The sequence below is a fragment of the Phalacrocorax aristotelis genome, chromosome 3 (genome assembly GCF_949628215.1).
Source record: "Phalacrocorax aristotelis chromosome 3, bGulAri2.1, whole genome shotgun sequence".
NCBI lineage: Eukaryota > Metazoa > Chordata > Aves > Suliformes > Phalacrocoracidae > Phalacrocorax > Phalacrocorax aristotelis.
Window position 1 is genome coordinate 2924048 of NC_134278.1, and position 21745 is coordinate 2945792.

Here is a 21745-nt window from a genome sequence, read left to right on the forward strand (position 1 = left end):
TTGGTACATGTAAAGTCTATGTTTATGTGCGAAGCATAGCACATTATAAATAAAAAGATAAGCATGTTCTGCTGCTTGCTTGGACAGGTAAATCTGCATCGAGAAAACATTTAAAAGTTAGAATGTAATATTCAGACCCTCCCCCTAGGCCTCAATCTGTGGAATGAAAGAAAGGGATAGCCCACACCTTCCTGAAATGTAAGCGGGACTTATCTAATTCCAAAAGTATTCTGTTTCCATGGAGCCAAGAAGGACTAAGCACTTCGGAAAATCAGCAGTTTTTATTTGTTAAGTGGCATGATGGCTTATTACTATTTAATACTTCGGATCCAGTTACGAAGCAGGAAGCCGGTGTGTGAAACACAAACACAGGATGAAAGACTGTTTCCTGCCCATAATACCTGTAATCGAAATGCATCAACAGCCCCACTATCTGTCACTGCTCTAACCACTGTTTTGGAGTCCCACCGCCAATCCTTCAGTGCCCTGCTCTGCTGTTATCAGCCTCACAAATGAAGCAGCTGAATGCAACGGGTGACAAAGCAATTTTTCCTGTTAAGAATTAACGTCCTGGAAAGGACATCTATTATTTAAGAGATGCACACACTATACATACACCGGGAGAGCATGTATGGCATGGAGACTGGGATCGTTTGAGTGGATACAACGCCGGCTTTTCAGCAGCTGGCATTTCAGAGCCCATCAGGGCTCTAAAAGATCTCAGCCACTTCATCTGCGAGGCCAAACAGCCAAACATTAGCCTGTTTTTCTGCCCTTCACCTCTGACTGACCTCGATTCAAGCACGGAAGACGCCAATGAAAACGTAACCGTTCACAGAGGCAGCAAGGATGCTCACGGTTAAAGATTCAGGCTGGGCATTCGGGCTCGCAGGTAGAGACATTAACTCTTACGGGAAAATCACGCTGCCATCCGTCGTGGCATTAACCCAGGCATTGTTTAGAAACACGTTCTTGGCAGAGAGTGGAGCCAGTATAGATACATATGCTGAAACCGAAGAAGTGGGCAGTACAAAACCAGTGGACGTCATCATCTTTAGTGGCTTCTAACGAAGCAAGGAAGAGCTGGGAAATGTCAGCGCGACTATAAATGAGAGAACAGCTGATTAGGTGAACATGTTTTCAATGAAATTCACACTTTGTTATCGAACATTTCTCGTCCTAACTTGTACTGTCAAAATATCACATAGTTATTTATCACATCCATCTCTATATCCACTTATTCTTTATTTAATGGATTTCTTCAGGTTCTTGCAGGTTTTTCTGGAGGTCACTGGAGGTCCTCTCCAGCCATGATCTCAATCATTCTAACTGTATCAAAATTTAACAAAACTTGAAAAATTGACCATAGTCTTGGGACTACTTGTGCTCAGAGAGGATGTTGTTCACCTTTCAAACACAGGAATGGCGAGTCTGAAAACAGAGATGGGACAGCTTGCCTCTCATGTTCCCATCTCAATTCTTAATTTTAAAGAAAGCCTGACTCCTAAAACATGAATTTCCTGCTTCTCTGGATTCTTTTAGGAGCATCTGAGAACTCTCAATATTGCCATAAATATCCAGCTCCTTTATAAATATGAATTAAATTCTATGTCTCAGGAGTATCATATCCATGTAAAATCCAGCCTGATTATGAGCTGAATGGAACCGCATTCCTTTGTCATAGACCGTTTGTTGAATTATCTGGCTTTCCTCTCATAGTCTAGACACCAGACTGTCATTTTATCATTTTCTCTCCTATTCAGCCAACAATCCAACTTCTTCAAAACCCTCCAGATGAATCTTGCATTGAATTACTATCATTTCCCTCCTATAACTTCTTTGCTTCTTCTTACTTGTGCATTGTCTTTTCCCATACACTGAACTTCTCAGTGCAAGACCCCGGCCTAGTTCACACACCTTCTTGGAAAGTTTTTGTACAAATTTCCCTTCTGTCTACTGACCACGACTACATGCATAGAATAAGCTTCAACTGTTTGAAAAGCAAAACACCATTCTGTAAGACTTCTACCTTAGAAACCTGGTGGTGTTATATGTTCAATACACATTTTATCACCCCCAAAGGTACGGTGGATGTTTTCCACAAGTACTTATACTCTGTTTGCATTTCATTTCTGTATATTTATTGCAAACGTACATGCAGACACTGATCTCTGGAGGCGTATGCTACTTAAGAGCATCTTCATGCAAAAAGTACGCTGCAAGACTGGCACGATGCAGTATATTGGCTAAAGGTAACATTGGGGAGCGCTGCGTATACCGACAACCAAACTCTGGGGGAAAACAGAAGATATTATTGTACAATAAAACATATTGCTGCATGAAGAGTCTGGTAGTGTGTTTTGGTATGTTCACACAAGCCTTCCCTCCCTCAACTAGGGAGTGTGGACAACAGGGTGTGCCATGCACACATACCCCAAGAGGAGCACATGCAAACCGCCCCCGACGGGGGAGTCCACGCAAAAACACGCAGGCTGTGCAAAACCACAACGGTGCAGGGGACTCCAGAGCAAGGAGCATAGCACAGAGGTGCTGAGGGCAAGGCCAGGGAGGAAGCCCAGCAGGCAGAGTTCAGGGAAAGGGCTGCTTTTGGGTGGGTGCATGCAAAGCAGGGCGAGTGAACCCCGAGCGAGCGATGCCACTGTGGCCCGCGCGGTGGGGGGGTGTGCGGGGGGCTGCACCCCTCGGGGCACCCCCGGACCGCAAGACACCCCGCTCCGGGGCACAGGGAGGTGGGTGCCCCCTCCAGAGCACCCACCGCCACACAGCTGACACTCGCGGGGTGTGAAGGGGTGGCCCTCGCGTCCGGCCGCCGCCGCGCGCCCGCCCCCGTCCCAACGGCCCGCGCGCGCCGGGCCGCTCACCCCTCCCCTCTCGCCGCCACCACCCGACTCCCCTCAGGGGCGATGCCGGCAGCGCCGCGCCGCCTCCTCCTCCTCACGCTCTGCAGCTCCACCTTCAGGATGGGCGACTCGGCCTCCCGGCTGCCGCGGAAGGAAGAAGCGCTCCCCGGTAGGAGCCAGCGCATCCCGGTGCCAGGTAGGGACGACGCCTCCCTGCTCTTCCACCCCCCCACCCCCCACCCGCAGCCCCCCGTGGTCCGCCCCGGCGGCGGCGGGGGAGGGGAAGCGGGACCCAGCCAGAGAGCGGCGCGGGCCCTGCGCGCATGCGCGCCTCCCTCCCGCCGGCGGGGCCGTGGCGCATGCGCGGTGGCGGGGAGGGGGTGACATGGCGGGGGCGGCCAGCCTCTGCGAAGTGGGGGTGTGTGTGGGAGTCTGCCTGTTTCGTTATTTAGCTGCACAATGACGTTTCCTGCGCGCTCTTGTCATGAGGACAGGAATTAATCGATTGCTGGAGTAGCCAACAAGCACCTGTTTTTCTCTCGGCCGTATACCGTATATGAGTTTTCTTTTTAGTTTTCACCGAGGGCCACAACAGTCCTGTTGAGGGCCTATTCCCCTAGCGCTTACTTTTCCTGTCAGTACCTCAAAACAATACCTAATCATGGTGTGGATGTTATAGCCTTAATGTTTGCAAAGTGTTCTTAAGTTCTTAATACTTCTTTCAGTGATCGTCCATCACTCCTTTTTGTTTTTAGTAAAGTGTGTGTTGTCAGGTAAGCAAAGTAGCGACCTAGAATTAAGCAATTGTGCCTTCTGTCAGCCCCCCTAGGAACTGAAAACATTGCGAGACAACTGTCATCGCTTTTAGATAGGATTTATAGTGGCACGTAGGTGCTCTGACAACGCGTGTTTGTTCTCCCATTGTACAAGGTGTTTGTTTATATGTGTCTTTTCCTCCAGGCACCTAAAGTCCCTAACAAAGTCTGTGAACCTAAAAACAAGAAATCAAACACATAAGGTACACAAGTGCTGGTGGGAGAATAATAAATGGATGATGGCGTAAGCCCAGTGAAAGAAGTGTTTAAAAGCATAGTGAAATCTTACTGTATAGATAAAATCTTATTGTATAGATAATCTGGTAAAATGCTGAATGTAGCAAGACTTTAGTGGTGAAATTAAAGGTAGCAGAAGAACTTTATGTCTGATGCGGAGAAGGTGGTCTCAAAGGAGGGGTGCAGACGTGGGGTTGATGTCGTTAGGGCAACGAACTCTCGAGATGATACCAAGAGTAGCACATTGCCTAGATTAAAGTGGTACCTTTGCATTTGCTTGTTGATAAAAGCCTGGACAGAAGATATGCTAGGGACATTTTATGCTCCTAACGCCATAGATGGAATGATTTTGTGCTGCTGTACAAAAAATGTCCTCAGAAGGCCAAATATTTCTTTGAGACATTTTTATTCTATGACTAAACGTGATATTATTCACCTAATAACACCATGGAGTTCCAATGAATTTCAAAAGTTAAAATTTTTAATATGTAAATTCCTTTCAGAAAAGAACTGCAATTTAAATTTTAACATTGTGTAACATTTACTCAGTAACATTTCCTTTGTTTAAGCTGCTCTTAGGTTGCAGAATCAGAGGTGTGTCAGTTGAAAGGGCTCTGCAGTCCAGCCCCTGGACCAATGCTGTGCTGCCTTCTAGTCAGAGTTTATCCTCATGTCCATTGGGAACCTCTTAAGGCAGAGTGAGTAACTGCTGCCCTTTCCGATGCTGCCCGGTGCTGCTGGGAAGGGTTTGGCTTTTGGCTGTGCCACTATTCTCACCCCCTATTAAGCTGCTGTAAGATTGCCCCTTATTTTACCCTTCACCAGCTGAAATACACCCAAGTTCTGCAAGCTCTGCAGGTGTGTGTGCTGCTGACCAACCTGACCACTGACCTTGCAGACCCTTGCCATTTTATTAATGCCTCTCTTGAACTGAGGACTCAAAACTGGACATGGTATTCCAGGTGAATTCTTACCAGTACAGCACAGAAGAGAGGTTTTTTCCCTTACTCTGATGTCCACGCTCCTTGTAAAGCACCCAAGTACACAGTTTGCTTTATTTGCCACGAGAGCACATTGCTAGCTCATATTTAACCTGACATCCAGCATAATCACAGGTCCTTTCCGGCAGGGCTGAGGTTATTTTGCACAGCTGCAGAACTCGCACTTCTCCTTGTTGACCTTCACAAAGTTTCTGTTGGCATAGTCCTGAAATTTTTCAAGGTCTCGTTGGACTGAAGCTCTGCTGTTTGGTGTGTCCGCTCTCGCTCTCTGTTTAGCGTTACTCTCAAATTTGCTAAGTGTGTTTTCTGTCACATCATTCATGTTATTGTTTAAGATAGTGAATGATATTGGCCCCGGCATCAGCCCCTGGGGTAACTTGCTACACACTAGACATCAAGATATTGATCACAGCCTTGTGAGTCTGGTGATCCTGCCAATTTTTGAAGTGTTTAGTGCCTAGCAGTCTGTTCTTCCAGCCAGTACTTTCTCAGCTTCCAAATGCAAATGCTGTAAGTGATGGTGTCAGAAGCGCTGCTAAAGTCAACATATATTACATCCACTGCTTTGCCCTCATCTGCATAGCCAATCATTTCATCATGAAAGGCAACCCAGCTGGTCAAGCATGATTTGCCTTTGGTAAATATGTTGGCTGTTCCTGATTACTTTCCTGTTCTCTTTGTGTTTGGAAATTATTTCTGAGGACATACTTGTGGAGAACAAGCGTGCTGGGGAGCGGCTGAGGGAGCTGGGGGGGTTTAGCCTGGAGAAGAGGGGGCTGAGGGGAGCCCTTCTCGCTCTCTGCAGCTGCCTGAGAGGGGCTGGAGTGAGGGGGGGTGTTGGTCTCTGCTCCCAAGTAACAAGCGATAGAATGAGAGGAACCGGCCTCAAGCTGTGTCAGGGGAGGGTTAGGTTGGAGATGAGGGAAAATGCCTTCCCTGCCAGAGGGGTCAGGCCCTGGCACAGGCTGCCCAGAGAGGTGGGGGAGTCACCATCCCTGGGGGGGTTCAAACACCGTGCAGCCATGGCACTTGTGGCCATGGTTTAGGAGGCCTGGGGGTGTTGGGTTGGGGGTTGGACTTGATGGTCCTAGAGGTCTTTCCCAACTTTAGTGATTCTATGATACTCCATGATCTTCCCTGGGACTGCGCTGAGGCTGAACAGCCTGTAGTTCGTCATTCCTCTTTTTGGCCTCCTTAAAAACGGCTGTTCCTGTAGCCCATTTGTAGTCAGCAGAGATCTCCCCCAGCCACCAGGATTTTTCCAGATGTCATTATATCTCGATCTGTCAATGTTCTGATGGTCACACCAGCGAGCTTCCTCTGCAGCCCTGGAAAAAATCCATGTGGCTCCTTGCACATTTAACTCTTTAAGCAGCCATGACCCATCTTCCCCCACATCGCTGCTTTTCTTTCTGACTGTGCCAGTGTGTGCAGAGGTTTTGGACCAGTCTTTGTTTCTGAAGACTTAGGCAAAAGAGGTTTTGAGTACTTTTCGTCTTTTCTGTACTACTTCTAGGCTGTCTTCTGTATTCATCAATGAACTCAGATTTTCTCTGAGCTTCTTTTTACTCTTGTCATTTTTGTGGAATCATTTCTTATTACTGATTATGTCCCTAGCTAGTTTTAACTCCAGCTTTGGCCTCTCTGATTTTGTGCCTAAATGCCTAGGCAAAGCATTTTATATACCTCCTTTGTTGCTTGCTATTGTTTCTACTTCTTGTATGCTCTCTTTGCATTTTAGTTCATTAAGCAGCTGTTTCTGATAAAGTTCCCTGTTTTTCTGCAGGATATTTTGTCCCTTAGCTCTCTTAGAAAGTTTTTGTCAAAATTCAGACCACCCTGAAGGGCACTTTATCCCTTTGACGGCCTCTCAGGGGTTGCTACCTAGCAATTCCCTAAATAAGCCAGAGTTTGAGCTCTGAAAGTCCAAAATGCTAAATCTGCTGTTTACCTTTCTAGCCTTCCTTTGGATCCTCAACTCTGTCATCTTGCAGTCGCTGCAGCTGTCTGCCATCTGGTGCTGCAATGCCACCAGTCCTTCCCTGCTTCTGAACAGCCGGTCAAGAACCAGCCGTTATCCCTGGTGGTCCCTCTGGCGCTTTGGTATGAATTTGTCACTAGTGCAGCTTCCTGAATTGCTCGCACAATTTGATGTTACCCTCCCAGCAGGTGTCTGGGAACTGAAATCTCCCAGGGGACCAGAGCTAGCAGTCTGGAGGCTTCTGCTAGCTCTTTGTGGAAAGCCTCATCTGCTTACCTCCCCTTGGTCAGCTGCTCTGTAGCAGACCCCAGGCCACAGCACTTCCAGTGTTTCCCCTCTGATCTTCGGAGGCTTTCAGCAGACGCGACTTCAGTTTCACACTGGAGCTCTGTGCTGTCAAGGAGTTCATTTCAGTAGGGTTCAGCTCCCCATCCTTTTTGTCTGTGCTGGTCCTTCCTACGTACCCTGTACCCGTGTGTGGCACTGCTCGCGTGGTGTGCGCTGTGCCAGGTCTCCGATTCTGGTCACATCATAGGTCTGTGACCAGACTTGGACGTCTGAGTTGTCTTCTTTGTGAACCAAACCCTGCCTTAGTGTGCAGGCACTTGAGGAAAACATCTGCCAGACCTTTCAAGTGGTGACTAGCCCTGACCCTCATCCAGCGACCTGAGATGTCCATCCTGTTCATCTTCAGTGGTGACGAGGGCCTCTAACTGTCTCCTCAGTGAAGAGCTGCAGAGCATTTAGCTTCTTGACTGTGCGGTCTTGTTGAAGATCGTGTTGATCTCCTGCTCCTCATCCCTGATGCAAAACAGCCTGCTCGCTTCTCCTTGCAGCTCATCCCCTGGTGCTGCAGCGACTAGGTCTGCCAGAGCCATCTCTCAAAAGATGAGGCTGCTGCCACTGCTGCGATCCCCGTGCTCTCACCAGGCTCTCCCCACAGCCTGAGGCCACTTCTAGGAGTTCAGTCTGGAGGGAGTATCTGAAGTACCAGAGGTAGTTAGTGCTGTCTGGGTCAGGACGTTGTGTCCTGAAAGGTGGTTTCAGCAGCTGAGGGTTTTATTTTGTAGAGCAGCACTTCTGGGCTCTCTTTGTGCCTCCTGCACATTGTGTTAATTGCATCGCGCCTGCTCATGCATCCTTGTCCCAATGTTCGTGATGGTTTCTGGATGCGAGACAGGCGTGAATGTGCTCTGCTCGTCGGTGAGATGTGTTGTTTGGTGGGGAACCTCTTGTGCTGAGGGTTCTTGATCCCCGTTCACAAACCTTGTGAGTACAGAGACGGGCTCAGGCTGTTCCCTCCTTTCCTGCAGTCCAGAAGAGAGGAAAAGGCAGCTGAGTGAGTGCCAGCGTCAGGCTGAAAGCTGCATTTAATCTGGTCTTGCAAAAAGCTAAACTACGTTTCTGTTCCTTGTAACTTGCTGAACACGGGATTATGTGAGACTTGACCCTGCCTGTATAACTATTTTTATTGTTTTATTGTAAGATTATTGATAGTTTAGGATCTGAGTCTAAGAAAATGTATGGAGTTAAACCTTGTATATTATACGGATTTCTGTGAAGTGACTGAAGGTTGTTGGTTTGTGATACAAACGGTTCTGTTAAATGGGGATAAAATACTATACTGCGAGCTGAAAGCAATGCAAACATTACTAAGCTTCGCTTAGTCTTTCTGTAATCCCGTTGGATTTAGCTGATCTTCAACAAATTTCATAATCTGGAAATTAGAGTTTGTTGTGCTGTTTTCTTTCCTTTGCAGTAGAGCTGCTGCATTCATTTTTGAAAATTACTCCTTTCCTATGATTTCTGTATAATGGTGCACTACAATGTCATGCTCTATAGTAAAAGCACATATTATTTATTGCTTCTACCTTTGTAGTATAACTCTACTTTTCAGAATTCATTTTAGTTACATTACTGCTGAAGCATCGCTGTGTTTTACGAGTACGTGAGTGTATACTGCTTACACTATTTAACTGACTGTTTTATTTTATGATAGTGGTAGGAGGACTAGTCAAGGAGCCCTGATAACATAGAGGGAACCTCCTGTGCAAGGCATTGTATTACAGCATAAATACACACACACACTACTTTTTCCTGCAAGATAGCCTGAGATAGCAGTGCGTAGTAAGTTTAAAGAATGTTTTGTCCCACTGGTCCCAACGAGCAGTGTCAGGAAATATCTTCTCTCTCTCTGTGACCTCAGCTGTGTTCTTCGCACAGGTACTTACCTTGTCACGTACACATCTGTAGTGGGTTATGTTTTTTGAGGCAGTAAAGATACAGCTATGGGTAGACAGTCTTACGATGGTTTAAACCTATTAAGCCTCTTAGCTTTGTATTTACAGATTAATAGAACAGTAATTATGTGTGTGCAGGAGGTCATGGTGAACTTTAGTCTGACCTTCCATAGAAAAAAGAGCACAGCATTTCCATGAATTAATTCTTGCTTGAATCAGATCATCCTCTTCAAAGAAAACATTGATTAAACATGTCGCTTGACACAGGATCCAGGGCAAAATTTCATAAATTGTTCCAATGTTTCATAACTCTCTCCATTAAAAAGGTGCATATTTTGAATCACTTTGTTATGTTTCAACTTCCAACCGTTACAGCTTGGGACAGTTTTCTTCATGAAGATGAAAAGCTTGGTAGTATATGTTTTCTGGTTTTCATGAAATAAATTCAGATCATAATTAAATTGCTGGTTAGCCTATTTTTTTTAAAAAAAGTGATGACTTCAACCAGCCATAAACCAAGCAAAGTGAGTTTTTATTGTCAGCAGAAGGCATGTTTTTCAATCATTTATTAAATTTTGTTTGTGTTCCTCAAATTTTCATGAATTACTTAAGGTCTTCTTCAGTTTTGGATATCGAAGTAGACACCAGATTTTACTAGTGATAGTGTCAACTGCAGTCTTGTTCCTACTCAAAATTTTCCTGTTTGTGTATCGAAGGATAACTAACATTTTGAGTTAGAGTGTTTAAGTGATCATCTCCTGCACAACTAAGAGCTTCTTCAAGTCATTGGTATAGCATCTGATTCTATTTTAACTTTATGAACTGATCTGTATTTGCTTCACCTGTTTGATTCAATTCCAAGTCTGTATATTTTACATTAAATTCATACAACAGTGAATTTCAGTTCTATGTACAATTAGGACTTCAACCTGACATACTGAACTCAAGAGAAAGTTGCACTGGGTGTTTTTGCAGAGACATCTGGAGAAGAATGTGGCTAGTGAGCACTGGAAAGTGAGATTTGGACAGGCTTCTGGTCTCACCTTCATTCTTTTATTACTATTATTCTCTTCAGATGTAGCAGGGATATTTCAGGTTTAGTTGCCATGATATTGTTAGAGCAAATACATGATTTTGGAGTGAAAGGGTTGCTCTGCCTAAATTCAGTTAAGCTGGGACATGGTGCTCAGGGGGATCTAATCAATGTGTATAAATAACTGATGGGAAGGAGTCAAAGAGGTGGAGACAGACTCTTCTCGGTGGGGCCCCATGATGGACAAGAGGCAACAAGCACAAAGTGAAATGCAGGAAATTCCATTTCAACATAAGAAGAAAACTTTTTTTCTTCTCTGAGGCTGGTTGGACAGGGGAACAGGTTGTCCAGAGTAGTTGTAGCTTCTTCACCCTTGGAGATGGTCAGAACCTGACAGGACACAGTACTGCGCACCCTGCTGTAGCTGGCCTGGCTCTGAGCTGGGGCGTTGGACTAGCTTATCTCCAGAGGTCCCCTCCAACTCCAGCTGCACTGTGCCTCTGCAAATTCCCTTAGCTGCAGCTGTGGTGGTGGCAGCAGCGTCCATCTTTTCTAGGATACTCCAGCAGCTACAGAATTCCCTCAGGATCGTGATGATCCTCCTTTGTTGGGAGGCTGAAATGACATTCCTAAGCAGGTGTATCGGAACAACCAGCCAAAGCACACCTGGGATGATGGTACTTCTTTAGGTGGCTGCAGGAGGCTGGAGCCAGACTCACAAGTCCTCTCTCTTTTGGCCACACTACTGCTGCATCTCCGCCTGTTTGACAGTCTGACCCGTTGCGGAGTGGGGCATGCTGTCACTCTCGCAGGATACTCCTGGTCCAAGTGGTTAGAATATACTTCTGAAACGTGTTTCAGTTTTCCCCAGGTGGAGTGGAGGTATGGCAGTTTTTCCTAAAGTTCCTAGAGAATGTCCAGAAGTTTTACAACGGGCATCACTTGCTCTTCCTTCAGAGACACACTTCGTGACATTAAAGTTACGCAGAACATAAACAGGTATTTTATGGGAACTGCTTTACTCTCCCTGCTCTGCCCCCTGCCTGCTGAAGTAGCACTTGCTTTTCACAGGGTGTAGCCAGATTCCACCCCAACTGGCTGTAGAGGCACGAAGAATAGTACATCATCTATTCTTACAGGGCAATTGTTTCGTAAGAAATTTTTAAGTGAGATGAATTTAGGTATCATGTGTCCCCTTAGGACTGGTTTAGTTGATTTCTAATGTTGCATTTAGTTGAACGTATTTTGAAGCTTAGTAGTTTCCAAACGCAATGAACATTCAGAAGCAGAAAGAGCCCTTTAAATTGTTTTGCTTCTATACCTGTTTGTTTTAGTGGAATTTCGGTGCGTGCTAATCTTTTTTACCATTCTTAAAACACTGAACAGAAATTACTGTGGTCAAACGAGAGGCCTGTGGTTTGGTACTTTGGTTTGTCTCATCCCCTGCCCTTGGAGGAGGTCGCTGGCTGAACGGCGTTTGCTACCACGGGCACATGGAAAGGCTAAAAGACCGTAAATTTTCCTCTGCGTGTTCATGGCCTCATACAAAGACTTCCCGGTGGAATTTGATCCCTGTGGGCACGGGATCATCCAGTAATTTTCTCAGCAGTTAGTGAATCCGTGTTGTCACTAAAGTTTAAATTATGCTGACTTGTGGTGCAGGGGCGTCGCACTGACAAAGTGCGCTGGATATCACCGAGCTGTGAACACTGAATAACTTATTCTTAAATCATCAGTACTTTCCCACCAGGGGCGAATGGCAAAACAGAGAACTGCTGAGTGGGACAGCCCGATCCCCTGATACTTGTGAATTAGTGTCATGGAAATCTCCATGTTTTTGTAGCCTCTTTGTAACGTGCAGAATTAGGCAAAAAAATCTGGTACCTTCTGCTTATTCCCTGCCTAAATATGTATGCAGTGTTAGGCTGAGGAAGTTTAAACAGATTTTCTCTGATATTCTGACAGTTTGCCGAATAGTGCAAGGCACAAGATTTTGCAATAGAATTGCAAACTAAAATGCAAGCTCAATGTTTTCTGAGATATTTTTTCCAGTAGAATATAAGGAATAAAATGAAAAATATTAGCGATTTTTTCCTTTAATGATTAAAAAAGTTTGTTGATCATGGGCAAATATAAGACTTTTTTTCAGACATGAATTTAATATCACTCTATTGCAGGTCTAAAACAGATTCTTGAGTGAGATTAAGCCTCAGAACAAAGCCTACAAAGGAAATACAGTTTCCCGTGATGTTTAAAAAGATTAATTTCTTAAAGCTTTCCACCACTTTATTTACCTGATACAGTGTTTTACGTAAAGAATTAACTAGTTACCCATTTTTACTGAAGTTTATGTGGAATATGGGCCAAAAAAGGGAGATCTGACTCCCACTGAAGTAGAGTTCAGGAGCATGTTGAGTAACCATGTCATATATGCTCTAGCATTTCTCAAATTTCAATTTACCTTGCTAATTCGGAAGAGTTAATTATGTATTTCTTCATTCTAAGAGATGATCTTTGCCTCAAATACACTCAAGCCATCAATTTCCATACATTATTAAATTTCATTACAATTTCACTGCGTATGCCGAGTTTCAAATCAGAAAGAACGTAAAGCAGAGTACGTTTCTTTGTGGAAGCGCCTCACCCCCAACAACTGTGTAGTATCTGAAAGACAACTTCTGAAATCTGTGGTTACAGCATCTTCACAGGTAGGTGTGAGATGAATTTGCTTGGAAATCCTGTCTGTAATAACATGCCATGGCTTTTCCTCTTGCTTCTTTTTTTGTTTTGCACCTTGTCAGGTATTTATAGCTAAACGTTGAACAGCTTGTTTCCCAGCCAAGCGTACGACTATAAATATTGCACTGCCATTGGAAGAGCAGGAATTACTTTTTAACCACCCATTACATTTACATTTTGGAAGGTGTTGCAAGGCGAAGCACAGGTTAAGTTTTTTCTTGTTCGCGTGCACTTTTTGCTCTTGGCAGCTGGAAAACAGCAACAAAAAGGAAGTTAGTGTGCGCACACGAGGCTTGATAGATTAAAAGTATACAGGAAATATGTTTACAGAGCTGCACATCCAGCTGTCAAACGCTGCTCCCAAGGTAACACCACCCCGACGAAAAACCCTGCACTGCCTTATCACCTCTAATTACACCGCAATAGAAAGGGCGACGTCATTCATCGCTAAGCCCTCTCCAAAAAGGGAAAAAGGAGAGAAAAAAAAAAAAAGGTCTCTCGCTGGAGTCCCTGGAGTTCCTGGCGCGCTGCTTAGCATGCCGCTCACAGTCGGATGCGCGCGCTGGCATGAAGCGGCGCCGCACAAAGCTGTACCCCCAAGACCGCGGCGGGGCGGGTGCGGAGGAAGCTCTCCCCGGGGTTTCTCCTGGCAACAGCGCGGGTTGCTGGGAAACAGAATTACTTAAATGGGGAGAAACTTTACCCAACTGGCAGCCTCTTGAATGCAAATAAGGCTTGAAGGAGACTCCTCTTGCTGATACCGTAATTTCCCTCTCTGAAATGAAAAATGAATCCAGAGGTTCTTTATTCAGAGGATTATGTGTGGATGCTGCTCCGAGGAATCATTCAAAGTTGTGTAATGAAAGACGATAATTATTTCTAGTAAAAGGCAGCGGCGTGGTACGCAGGATTCAATAGCTTCTCGTCGTTGCGGTTTTGAAAAGGGATATAACGTCTGAATTTACCAAATTTCTGTTGTTAAATAAACCTGTCAGCTATGAGAATTGAACATAAGAGTTATATTTACACAGGTTTTTTTTTCACTAGAGGATATTTTACGTTACTTTGTGTGAATCCTGGCATACATTGGGCCTTGCCGGCTAACTGTGCCCTTTTAGCGCAATTTTTGTGTGAATGACATTGTCCTGACATTTCGGTAACGTTCTGGTTTCAACTCGGAAGATAAGGTTGAGAGAAACACCTTACTTTCTTCGCTTGGCCTCCATGCTACTATTTAAAAATCTTTTGTGCTTGGTTTAAAAACCTTTGGCCGCCAGCTGTGTTCAGTTGTGTCCATGTAACTGACGAACAAAATGTTCTTCTTTTTAAATGTGGTATTTGGCTGACTTCGCCGTAGGCAGTCTAGCACAAGGGTAGCCTGTATGGGGAGGACTGAGTTAGTTTTAAATGATGGCTATTGCAGCTATTCAAGTACAAGTAGTAAAACAGCGTGTAGTAAATCAGGTTGTACCCCGGATCACACAGGTGCCTCTCTAACACTCATTTGGTGAATGTGTATCACAGGTAGAGACATGGGATTAGGTTGCCCACTGCTCCTTCTCTTTCCACGCTAGATAGGAGAGCGTGGAGGAAAAAACCTTGTTTTGGCTTTACTTTGTGCCAGGTGCAGAGCTGGAAGCTCTGGAAGAGTGCTGGAAGGGACTGTACGTGGTGTTGGATTGCTGCTGCCAGTACTGCTGCAGCAACACACGGTGTTACACCTTTTATAGGTAAAACAGAGACTTGCATGATTCATTAATCACATGGTGAATGTCAAAAGACATAAACCAGGTGAATAGTGCCCCCAAAATGCCTCTTTATTCCACTGGCTGCAAGGGGAGAGTCCAGTGACCAGCTCAGATGGGGACATCAGTATTACAATCAGCTAAAGTGTGATGATGTAAATCCTGTCTTTGCTGTCTTAGGCAACCACAGAATCACAGGATGGTTTGGGTGGGAAGGGACCGCTAAAGGCCATCCAGCCCAACCCCCTGCCATGAGCAGGGACATCTTCAACCAGAGCAGGTTGCTCAGAGCCCCGTCCAGCCTGGCCTTGGGTGTTCCCAGGGATGGGGCATCGACCACCTCTCGGGGCAGCCTGGGCCAGGCTTTCACCACCCTCAGCGTGAACAATTCCTTCCTTCTCTCTAGCCTGAATCTCCCCTCCTTTAGTTTAAACCCATCTCCCCTTGTCCTGTCACTACAGGCCCTGCTAAAAAGTCTGTCCCCATCTTTCTTATCAGCCCCCTTTAAGTACTGAAAGGCTGCAGTAAGGTCTCCCTGGAGCCTTCTCGAGGAAGGTGTTCCAGCCCTTAGATCATTTTTGTGGCCCTAACCAGGTAGTGCGCAACCTTCCACGGGCCCACTGACTTGTATTTCAATTACGTAGCTGTGTATATTGGTCAAATCATCAACACATCTGCCCCAGCCCGCCATTTGGAAGGGTTTGAAACTGCTTTGACTACTTAAAATGTTCTTTTAGTTTTGGCCTTATTATTTATTGCTCTTCTTATCTCTTTTTGTGTCCACATAGTTATTTAGCATCTCTCCATTTTGTTTTATTTCCTTGATGAGAGGAGAGTGGCCCCATGCTGCCTTCTCCTGTGTTCTGTTAAAGAGTAAAGCTGTGTTAATCTTTTATTGTAAAATAGCTTACTTTAAAAAAAATATATCATAATTGCACTTTTCAGTGTGGTAGAGCTCTGTTATATATGGTATTCTTAGGACTGGAGAGACACCTAAGTCCATATATATGGTATATATGGTATTCTTGAAGAAAAGGCTAACTGCTATGGAGACTCATTCAAATGAGACATGATTGTGATTTACGTTATGGTTACATGGACAGATGAGCTCGGTGTAAGCCAGGTGTGGATTAGAGCAGAATAACTACTCCAAGTAACTGGCTGTGTGGATGCCTTTGTCGTACAGGGAATGCAGAGCGATCTGCCTCCATTTCGTTGAAAGGTAAGCTATGTTACATTTACTCCAGGGCAAAAAAGTGTGGTTACCACATAGAGATGCTCCAAAAAGTTAAGAATTTTGTTTGTGTGAGTCCTTTTTATCTTCTCTCTTTTTCTCCAAGAACAGTGCAACCAAATGAGGGAATAGTGTTATTTAATGACCTGGCCCTGTAGTTGGTAATCAGTGTAAAGCCTTGGCATTTTTTTCTTGCCCACAGGGTTATTCTGGTTGCCCTGAGCCAAAAGCTCTCTTTTTTTTTTATAACTCTCTTCGTCAAATGCCAGTTCACAGAATCATAATTTTTTTCTTCTTTTCTTTGCTTTTCTTCATTAATGTTCCTATACAACATTTTCAATAATAAAGAAAAGAATTTCCAAAGTCAGGCTATGGGAGATGAGAGTCAAGTTGTTCACACATGGAACTGTAGAAGCGCGGCAGCTTCAGTTCCCTCAGAGCTCTCAGGAGGTGCAATAGTAAAACTCCTCATACTTCAGCTGATTTGGAAGAAGATGAGCACAGAATAGACCTTACGGTAGGTTATGTGTGGCAGATTTAAGGTGGTTTGTACGTTTTGGCTATTAACCTCCGTGTCTTAGTCCTTTTGCGTTTCTTTGATGTGTAGTATTCACTTGGAATTTTTTTGGCTTAAAAAGATTCTGTGGTTCAATTAATGTCTTCCTGTCAAATTTCTACCTTCAAATTACAGTGGTGGACATTGCCTTAACTTCAGTTTTATGTAATTTTTTACTAAATCTATTTTTACTTCGCAACTGTTGAACTATTTGGCTTGTAATTTGTTGTGTGATAGGCATTGCTTTGCAGAATGACATTTTTTATGTGTAGAACTTCAGTGGCGTGGATAGATGTGTATATTGTTCTTATTTTCTTACATGCAAATTTTTATGCTACATATGAAACTCGCGTTTAAATTTCTAGTACAATTAAAATAATACACATAAACAAGTCCTTAGTTTGAATAAGATAAAAGCCCATGCAATGTATAGTGGTGTTTATTGCAGTTTCTGACGTATTGCTCATAGTTAAATCCTCTTACAGATACGTAAAATTGGAGTTAGTGGTATTTCATCCACCTCGGTGAGGAGATTATTTTGGTCTTAGTTTTGAAGGTAGGATCTTACTTCCTGTTGAGCAATGTCACCAAGTAGATTATATCTGTATCTTTGCTGTGGTTTGGGTGTGATTTTTCAGGAATTTGACTTTCCAGGAGCCTCCAGAGATGTTTCAAGGGTTGCCCAAATTTCAGGAATGGCTGGGAAGCAGAACTCTAGCAGGTACTGAGTTTTTTTTGTGTCCCTCAAAATGAGGCAGAAAGCTCTCATCTTGAGGACATACGCCCTGTTTGGGGGTGGAGATTTGGGACCTGAGACACTGGCTGATAACTTCTGCTAGGAACCCAGTGAGAAAGCAGAAGTATCGTGCAAGGGATGCTTGTTCTGATTAGATGATGGTAGTGCTCATAGACAGCCTGAAGATTAGCAGCAAAAGGATGCCACAGCCTGGACTACTGCTCTGTAATCAGAAAACCCGTGACTGCCGGTGTGGCATGTTAGATATTTTCCACAAACCGTAGCCAGCGCTGGCCTTTGGGTAGGAGGAATGTTTCAGTTTTGCACCCTTGCTCTCAAAAAGGAAGCACGGGTTGGTTCTTGTTAATGGCAGTGCTGGCCTGTCTACTTGCATTGAGGCATCATCTGGATGATGTTGATGATTCTCCAGAGGTCTTTCTATTTCCGACATTCCCCATTCATCTTTTACTATTTACAGGCTCAGAAATGCACTTTTTGGTTCATCAAACATTCAACTCCTGAAAATTTAATCCCGGAACCTGGTTATACGTCTGTGGCTACCTCACTCGATGCACAGCCCGCTCCTAAAGCAGGAGCAGGAGTCGGGGAGGACAGTCGTTGGTTAGCCAGCAGGCTGGGTGAGGAAGAAGAGGGAGGGCTCCAGGCAGTGGCTGGGGATGGCAAAACGGGGCGCAGAGACAGGGGCTGGTACCTGCTGTACTGCAGAGTAGGATGATAGGATATAATCCAGGTTGGAAGGGACTTCGGGAGGTGGTTGATTTATGAGATCAGTAGATTGGCAGCTGATCTACTGGTCTTGTAGAGAAAATGTCTGCAATCATCTGCTACTTTCAAATGTTGAGCTTATGTTTTAAAAAAGGAGAAAATGCGATGTCTTGGAATCAGCGGATAGTTTCCTGGTATGTTTTAGCAGACTGCAGTAGGACTTTTCCCAAGATTATCAGAAGTAAAGTAACTGCACCAGAGAGAACATTACAATATGTAAGGTCTATGGGGGCTAGTTATATTGCTTGCCTTCTTTCATTTATGTTCTTCCTTAAGGATTCTCCTTCTTACCTAAATAGGGATGTGTGAACCTACTTTTGCACTTACTGAGGCTGACATGATGTGTGATGGGGAGCAGAAATGAAATCTCATCTTAAAGAGGTTGCACTCAGACAACTTTCAATGAAATAAACTGCTCACGGATTAATAATGCTTAATATCAGCAGTTTCTTGAGTGACAACTTTCAAAGTTACTGCTCAGAAAGGGAACAGGAATGAGAAGAAATTAACAGGCAAACCAAGGGTAGAGGGTATAGAGGATGGATTCCTAAGCTGAACATACTAATAAGTCTATATGAGGACGAGAAATATTAATAAGATGACTCAGAGATATGTTTACAGTTGTTTCTTCTTTAAGATATTAGTTTCAGGACTTAAGCTAGTGATCTTTTCTCTTTTCTTTTGAGTGATTCTGGGATTTTCTGATCCTCCTATTTTTTACCATTTCTCCCATAAATCCAATCATAAATTCAGTGATGTGGGTCTAATTGCTCTGGAGCGCAGCTGCAACTTCTGAATTAAGCAGTAGGACCAACAGAATATCTGTTTGCCCTGTTCACTTCTTCAGAAGTGAAGCGTTCTGCTTCTGAAAAGTGTCTTCGGATGTTGTTGGCAGCTGAATATGATTCCTGTTTAAAACTCGGTGTTGAGCAGCGAAGGGATTTGGGGTAGGACCTTGTATCTGTGGGTTGCATTTGTTTTCTTACCAAGTTGTCTAAATTCCATGCTATTTGATTTAATATGGCCCCTTTTGCCATTCTTTGTCATCAAATTGCTTTTCAAACTGCCCGAAAGATGTTCTTTTTTACTGGAATAGGTTACCATCCCACTTAGGAGAAGCTGGGTTCGGACTCGAACACCGAGTACCCAGCATGGGCATTGCAGGCTGCTTCTGTGCTAGTAAATTGAACTGTGTCAGGGCCTGGGCTCTGGAGATGCAGACGACTCACAGAATCACTGAATGCCCTGAGCTGGAGGGGACCCGCAAGGACCATCAAGCCCAGCTCCTGTCCCTGCACAGGACACCCCAAATTCACACCGTGTCTCTGAGGGCCTTGTCCGAGTGCTGCTTGAATATCGCCAGGCTGGTGCCGTGATGCCTCCCTGGGGAGCCTGTGCCAGGGCTCCACCACCTTCTGGGGGAAGGACCTTCTCCTAATGCCCAGCCTCACCCTCCCCTGGCACATCTCCCTGCCATTCCCTCGGGGCCTGGCGTTGGGCACCAGAGAGCAGAGACCAGCCCTGCCCCCCTCCTGCCCTTGGGAGGGAGCTGCAGAGCGCCATGAGGCTGCCCTCGGCCTCCTCTGCTCCAGGCTGAACACACCAGGTCATCTCTGTTAAACTGTTAGAGAGATCCTGGGTCTGCCTTTGCCCTGGCCAGCCAGTGCGCTCCTCTGAAATTCCCAGACACGGCTCAGGAGTTAGCACGCATCGGGAATCATTCCCAGCCAACAGTTTGATGCAGCCATCACTTTTCGGAGTGTACAAGTATGGTGTGGCTGTGCCTGGGCTGTTGACACAGGTCCAGAGGATGGGACCTGTGGTCACGAAGCAGCCATCAGCAGGACTTGGGTGTCTCTCCAGTCTTTGGTGGGGTGGAAGTGCAGACTTTCAGACGTGTCCTCTCTCTTGCATTTAAATGACTAAATTTCTCCTGAAATCCTCATTAAGGAGTCATCCTTGTGTTGAGCATTTCACACACCAGTTAAGACCTACTCAATGTTTGATTTAATTTATAACAATTAAAAGCAAGCTTTTTGAAGGAGAGATATTAAAAAATCCCTCATCAAATATGTATCCTATATGTGTGGGTATTGGCGCACAGACATTCCTGGGTACTACTGTTGTAAGAATATTATTAAGTATAACGGAAGTGGAAAATGAGTAAAAAATTGGACTCTCTGGGCTGATGACTGGATGCAGATGAGGAATTCTGAGATACTAATCTCTGTAGAACCATTTAAAATACTTAATTTGTGAAAATGTAATTGTTGAAGAGAAGGTTGGACACAAAATAAATCACTTTGTACCTGAATTTTACCAAAAAGGCCTTGCTTAGTGCAAAACAAAGAATGTGTTCTTATTCCTCACACATGGACTGACGATTACGAGAGGGTAACCTGACGGTATTTTGGATAAATTGTCTTTCTTAGTTATTTGGTTTTTCAGAGCCTCTTTTTTTGTAATCACTGAAGATACTTGAGAGTTTCTGTCCACTTCATTACAAGTCTATTTTCACTCTACCAAGTTCACTGTAAGTGGATTCCATTATGAGTGACTACTTCTACCTAAAGTGCTATGCATGTATTTTTCCTGTTGCATGCTGTAATCGCTTTTCTAAATGACAATCACAAATGCCTGTGAAGCTGGGTTCCTAACAGTCTGATTTTTGTTAAGTATCTGCTTTTCTCCTGAGATTTAAAAGGAAATTATAAGCAGTTAAGGGTACAGATGATGTTTAAACTTCCATGTGGCACTTTATATATGTAATGCATGTATCTAAAGCATTCTGGGTGGTACTGGACAAAGAGAACGGGAAAACATTTTAACCTATGGATGCAAATTCAGTTTGATATACTCAGAAAAACAGCTGGTCCTCAAAATACTGAAGCAGAACACATTTAGTGTCGATTGACCCACGTGTTTTGCAATTTCATACTGGGGCGTCGTGCCAGCAGATGATGCGTAGTTGAAGTATATTCCCACAGTGGAATATTTAGGAAGCTGTTGATAGTGTCCCATAGAGTTTGGACTTGCAACTTATTTGCCTTCCAAAGATGGAGAACTCCACTCAACGGTGTGACAGTGTGCCAGCTCCAAACCCACCATGATGCAGCGTAGTTCAGGCGTGCTTTGATTTTCAGACGGATTCAACTGGAACAATCCATTTCTGGTGCTAATCCTTTTCCACAGCGTCGCTCGACTATTGCAGCCTCCCACGGAAAAGGCTGCAGTCATGCATATGTTACGTTGTCAGAATGATAAATGATAAATGAAGGTGGTAAGTGGTCAGCTGCTAAGGAAAAGACAGTCTGTCCTGCAGCAAAGTTAATTGGGTACATACACAACTATGCAAAATGAGCTGTCATAGGTGGTCCCTGCAAGGGACACCTCATCGCTCTATTGATCGGTCGCTCTGGGAGTCTGGGGGACTTGAGGTGCACATCCGAGGTCCTTGCAGATGCAGTCCTTCGTGTTAGAATCATAGAATTATTAAGGTTGGAAAAGACCTGTAGGATCAAGTCCAACCCCCAACCCAACACCCCCAGGCCTCCCAAACCATGTCCCCAAGTGCCACGGCTGCACGGTGTTTGAACCCCCCCAGGGACGGTGACTCCCCCACCTCTCTGGGCAGCCTGTGCCAGGGCCTGACCGCTCTGGCAGGGAAGGCATTTTCCCTCATCTCCAACCTAAACCTGCCCTGACGCAGCTTGAAGCTGTTTCCTCTCATTGTATCGCTATGTTCAGATTGTTCAGGCATCTATAGATATTTATTCTTGTT

General features: G+C 44.7%; 1 protein-coding gene and 1 long non-coding RNA gene across 3 annotated transcripts in view; one reads left to right on the forward strand and one right to left on the reverse strand.

The window, feature by feature from the left end:
* Nucleotides 1-262: 262 nt before the first annotated feature.
* On the reverse strand, nucleotides 263-2966 carry LOC142054241 (uncharacterized). The gene is made up of 3 exons (XR_012659463.1): nucleotides 2883-2966; nucleotides 2156-2291; nucleotides 263-1102 (listed from the first exon to the last, which is right to left on the reverse strand). It is a non-coding gene; the product is annotated as an uncharacterized LOC142054241 (long non-coding RNA).
* Nucleotides 2925-21745, forward strand: part of MSRA (methionine sulfoxide reductase A) — a 303800-nt gene continuing 284979 nt past the window's right edge. For both annotated transcript variants that reach the window (XM_075086537.1, XM_075086538.1), the window contains exon 1: nucleotides 2925-3057. In XM_075086537.1, the coding sequence (XP_074942638.1) occupies nucleotides 2925-3057 (133 nt within the window). The remainder of the gene's footprint in view (nucleotides 3058-21745) is intronic.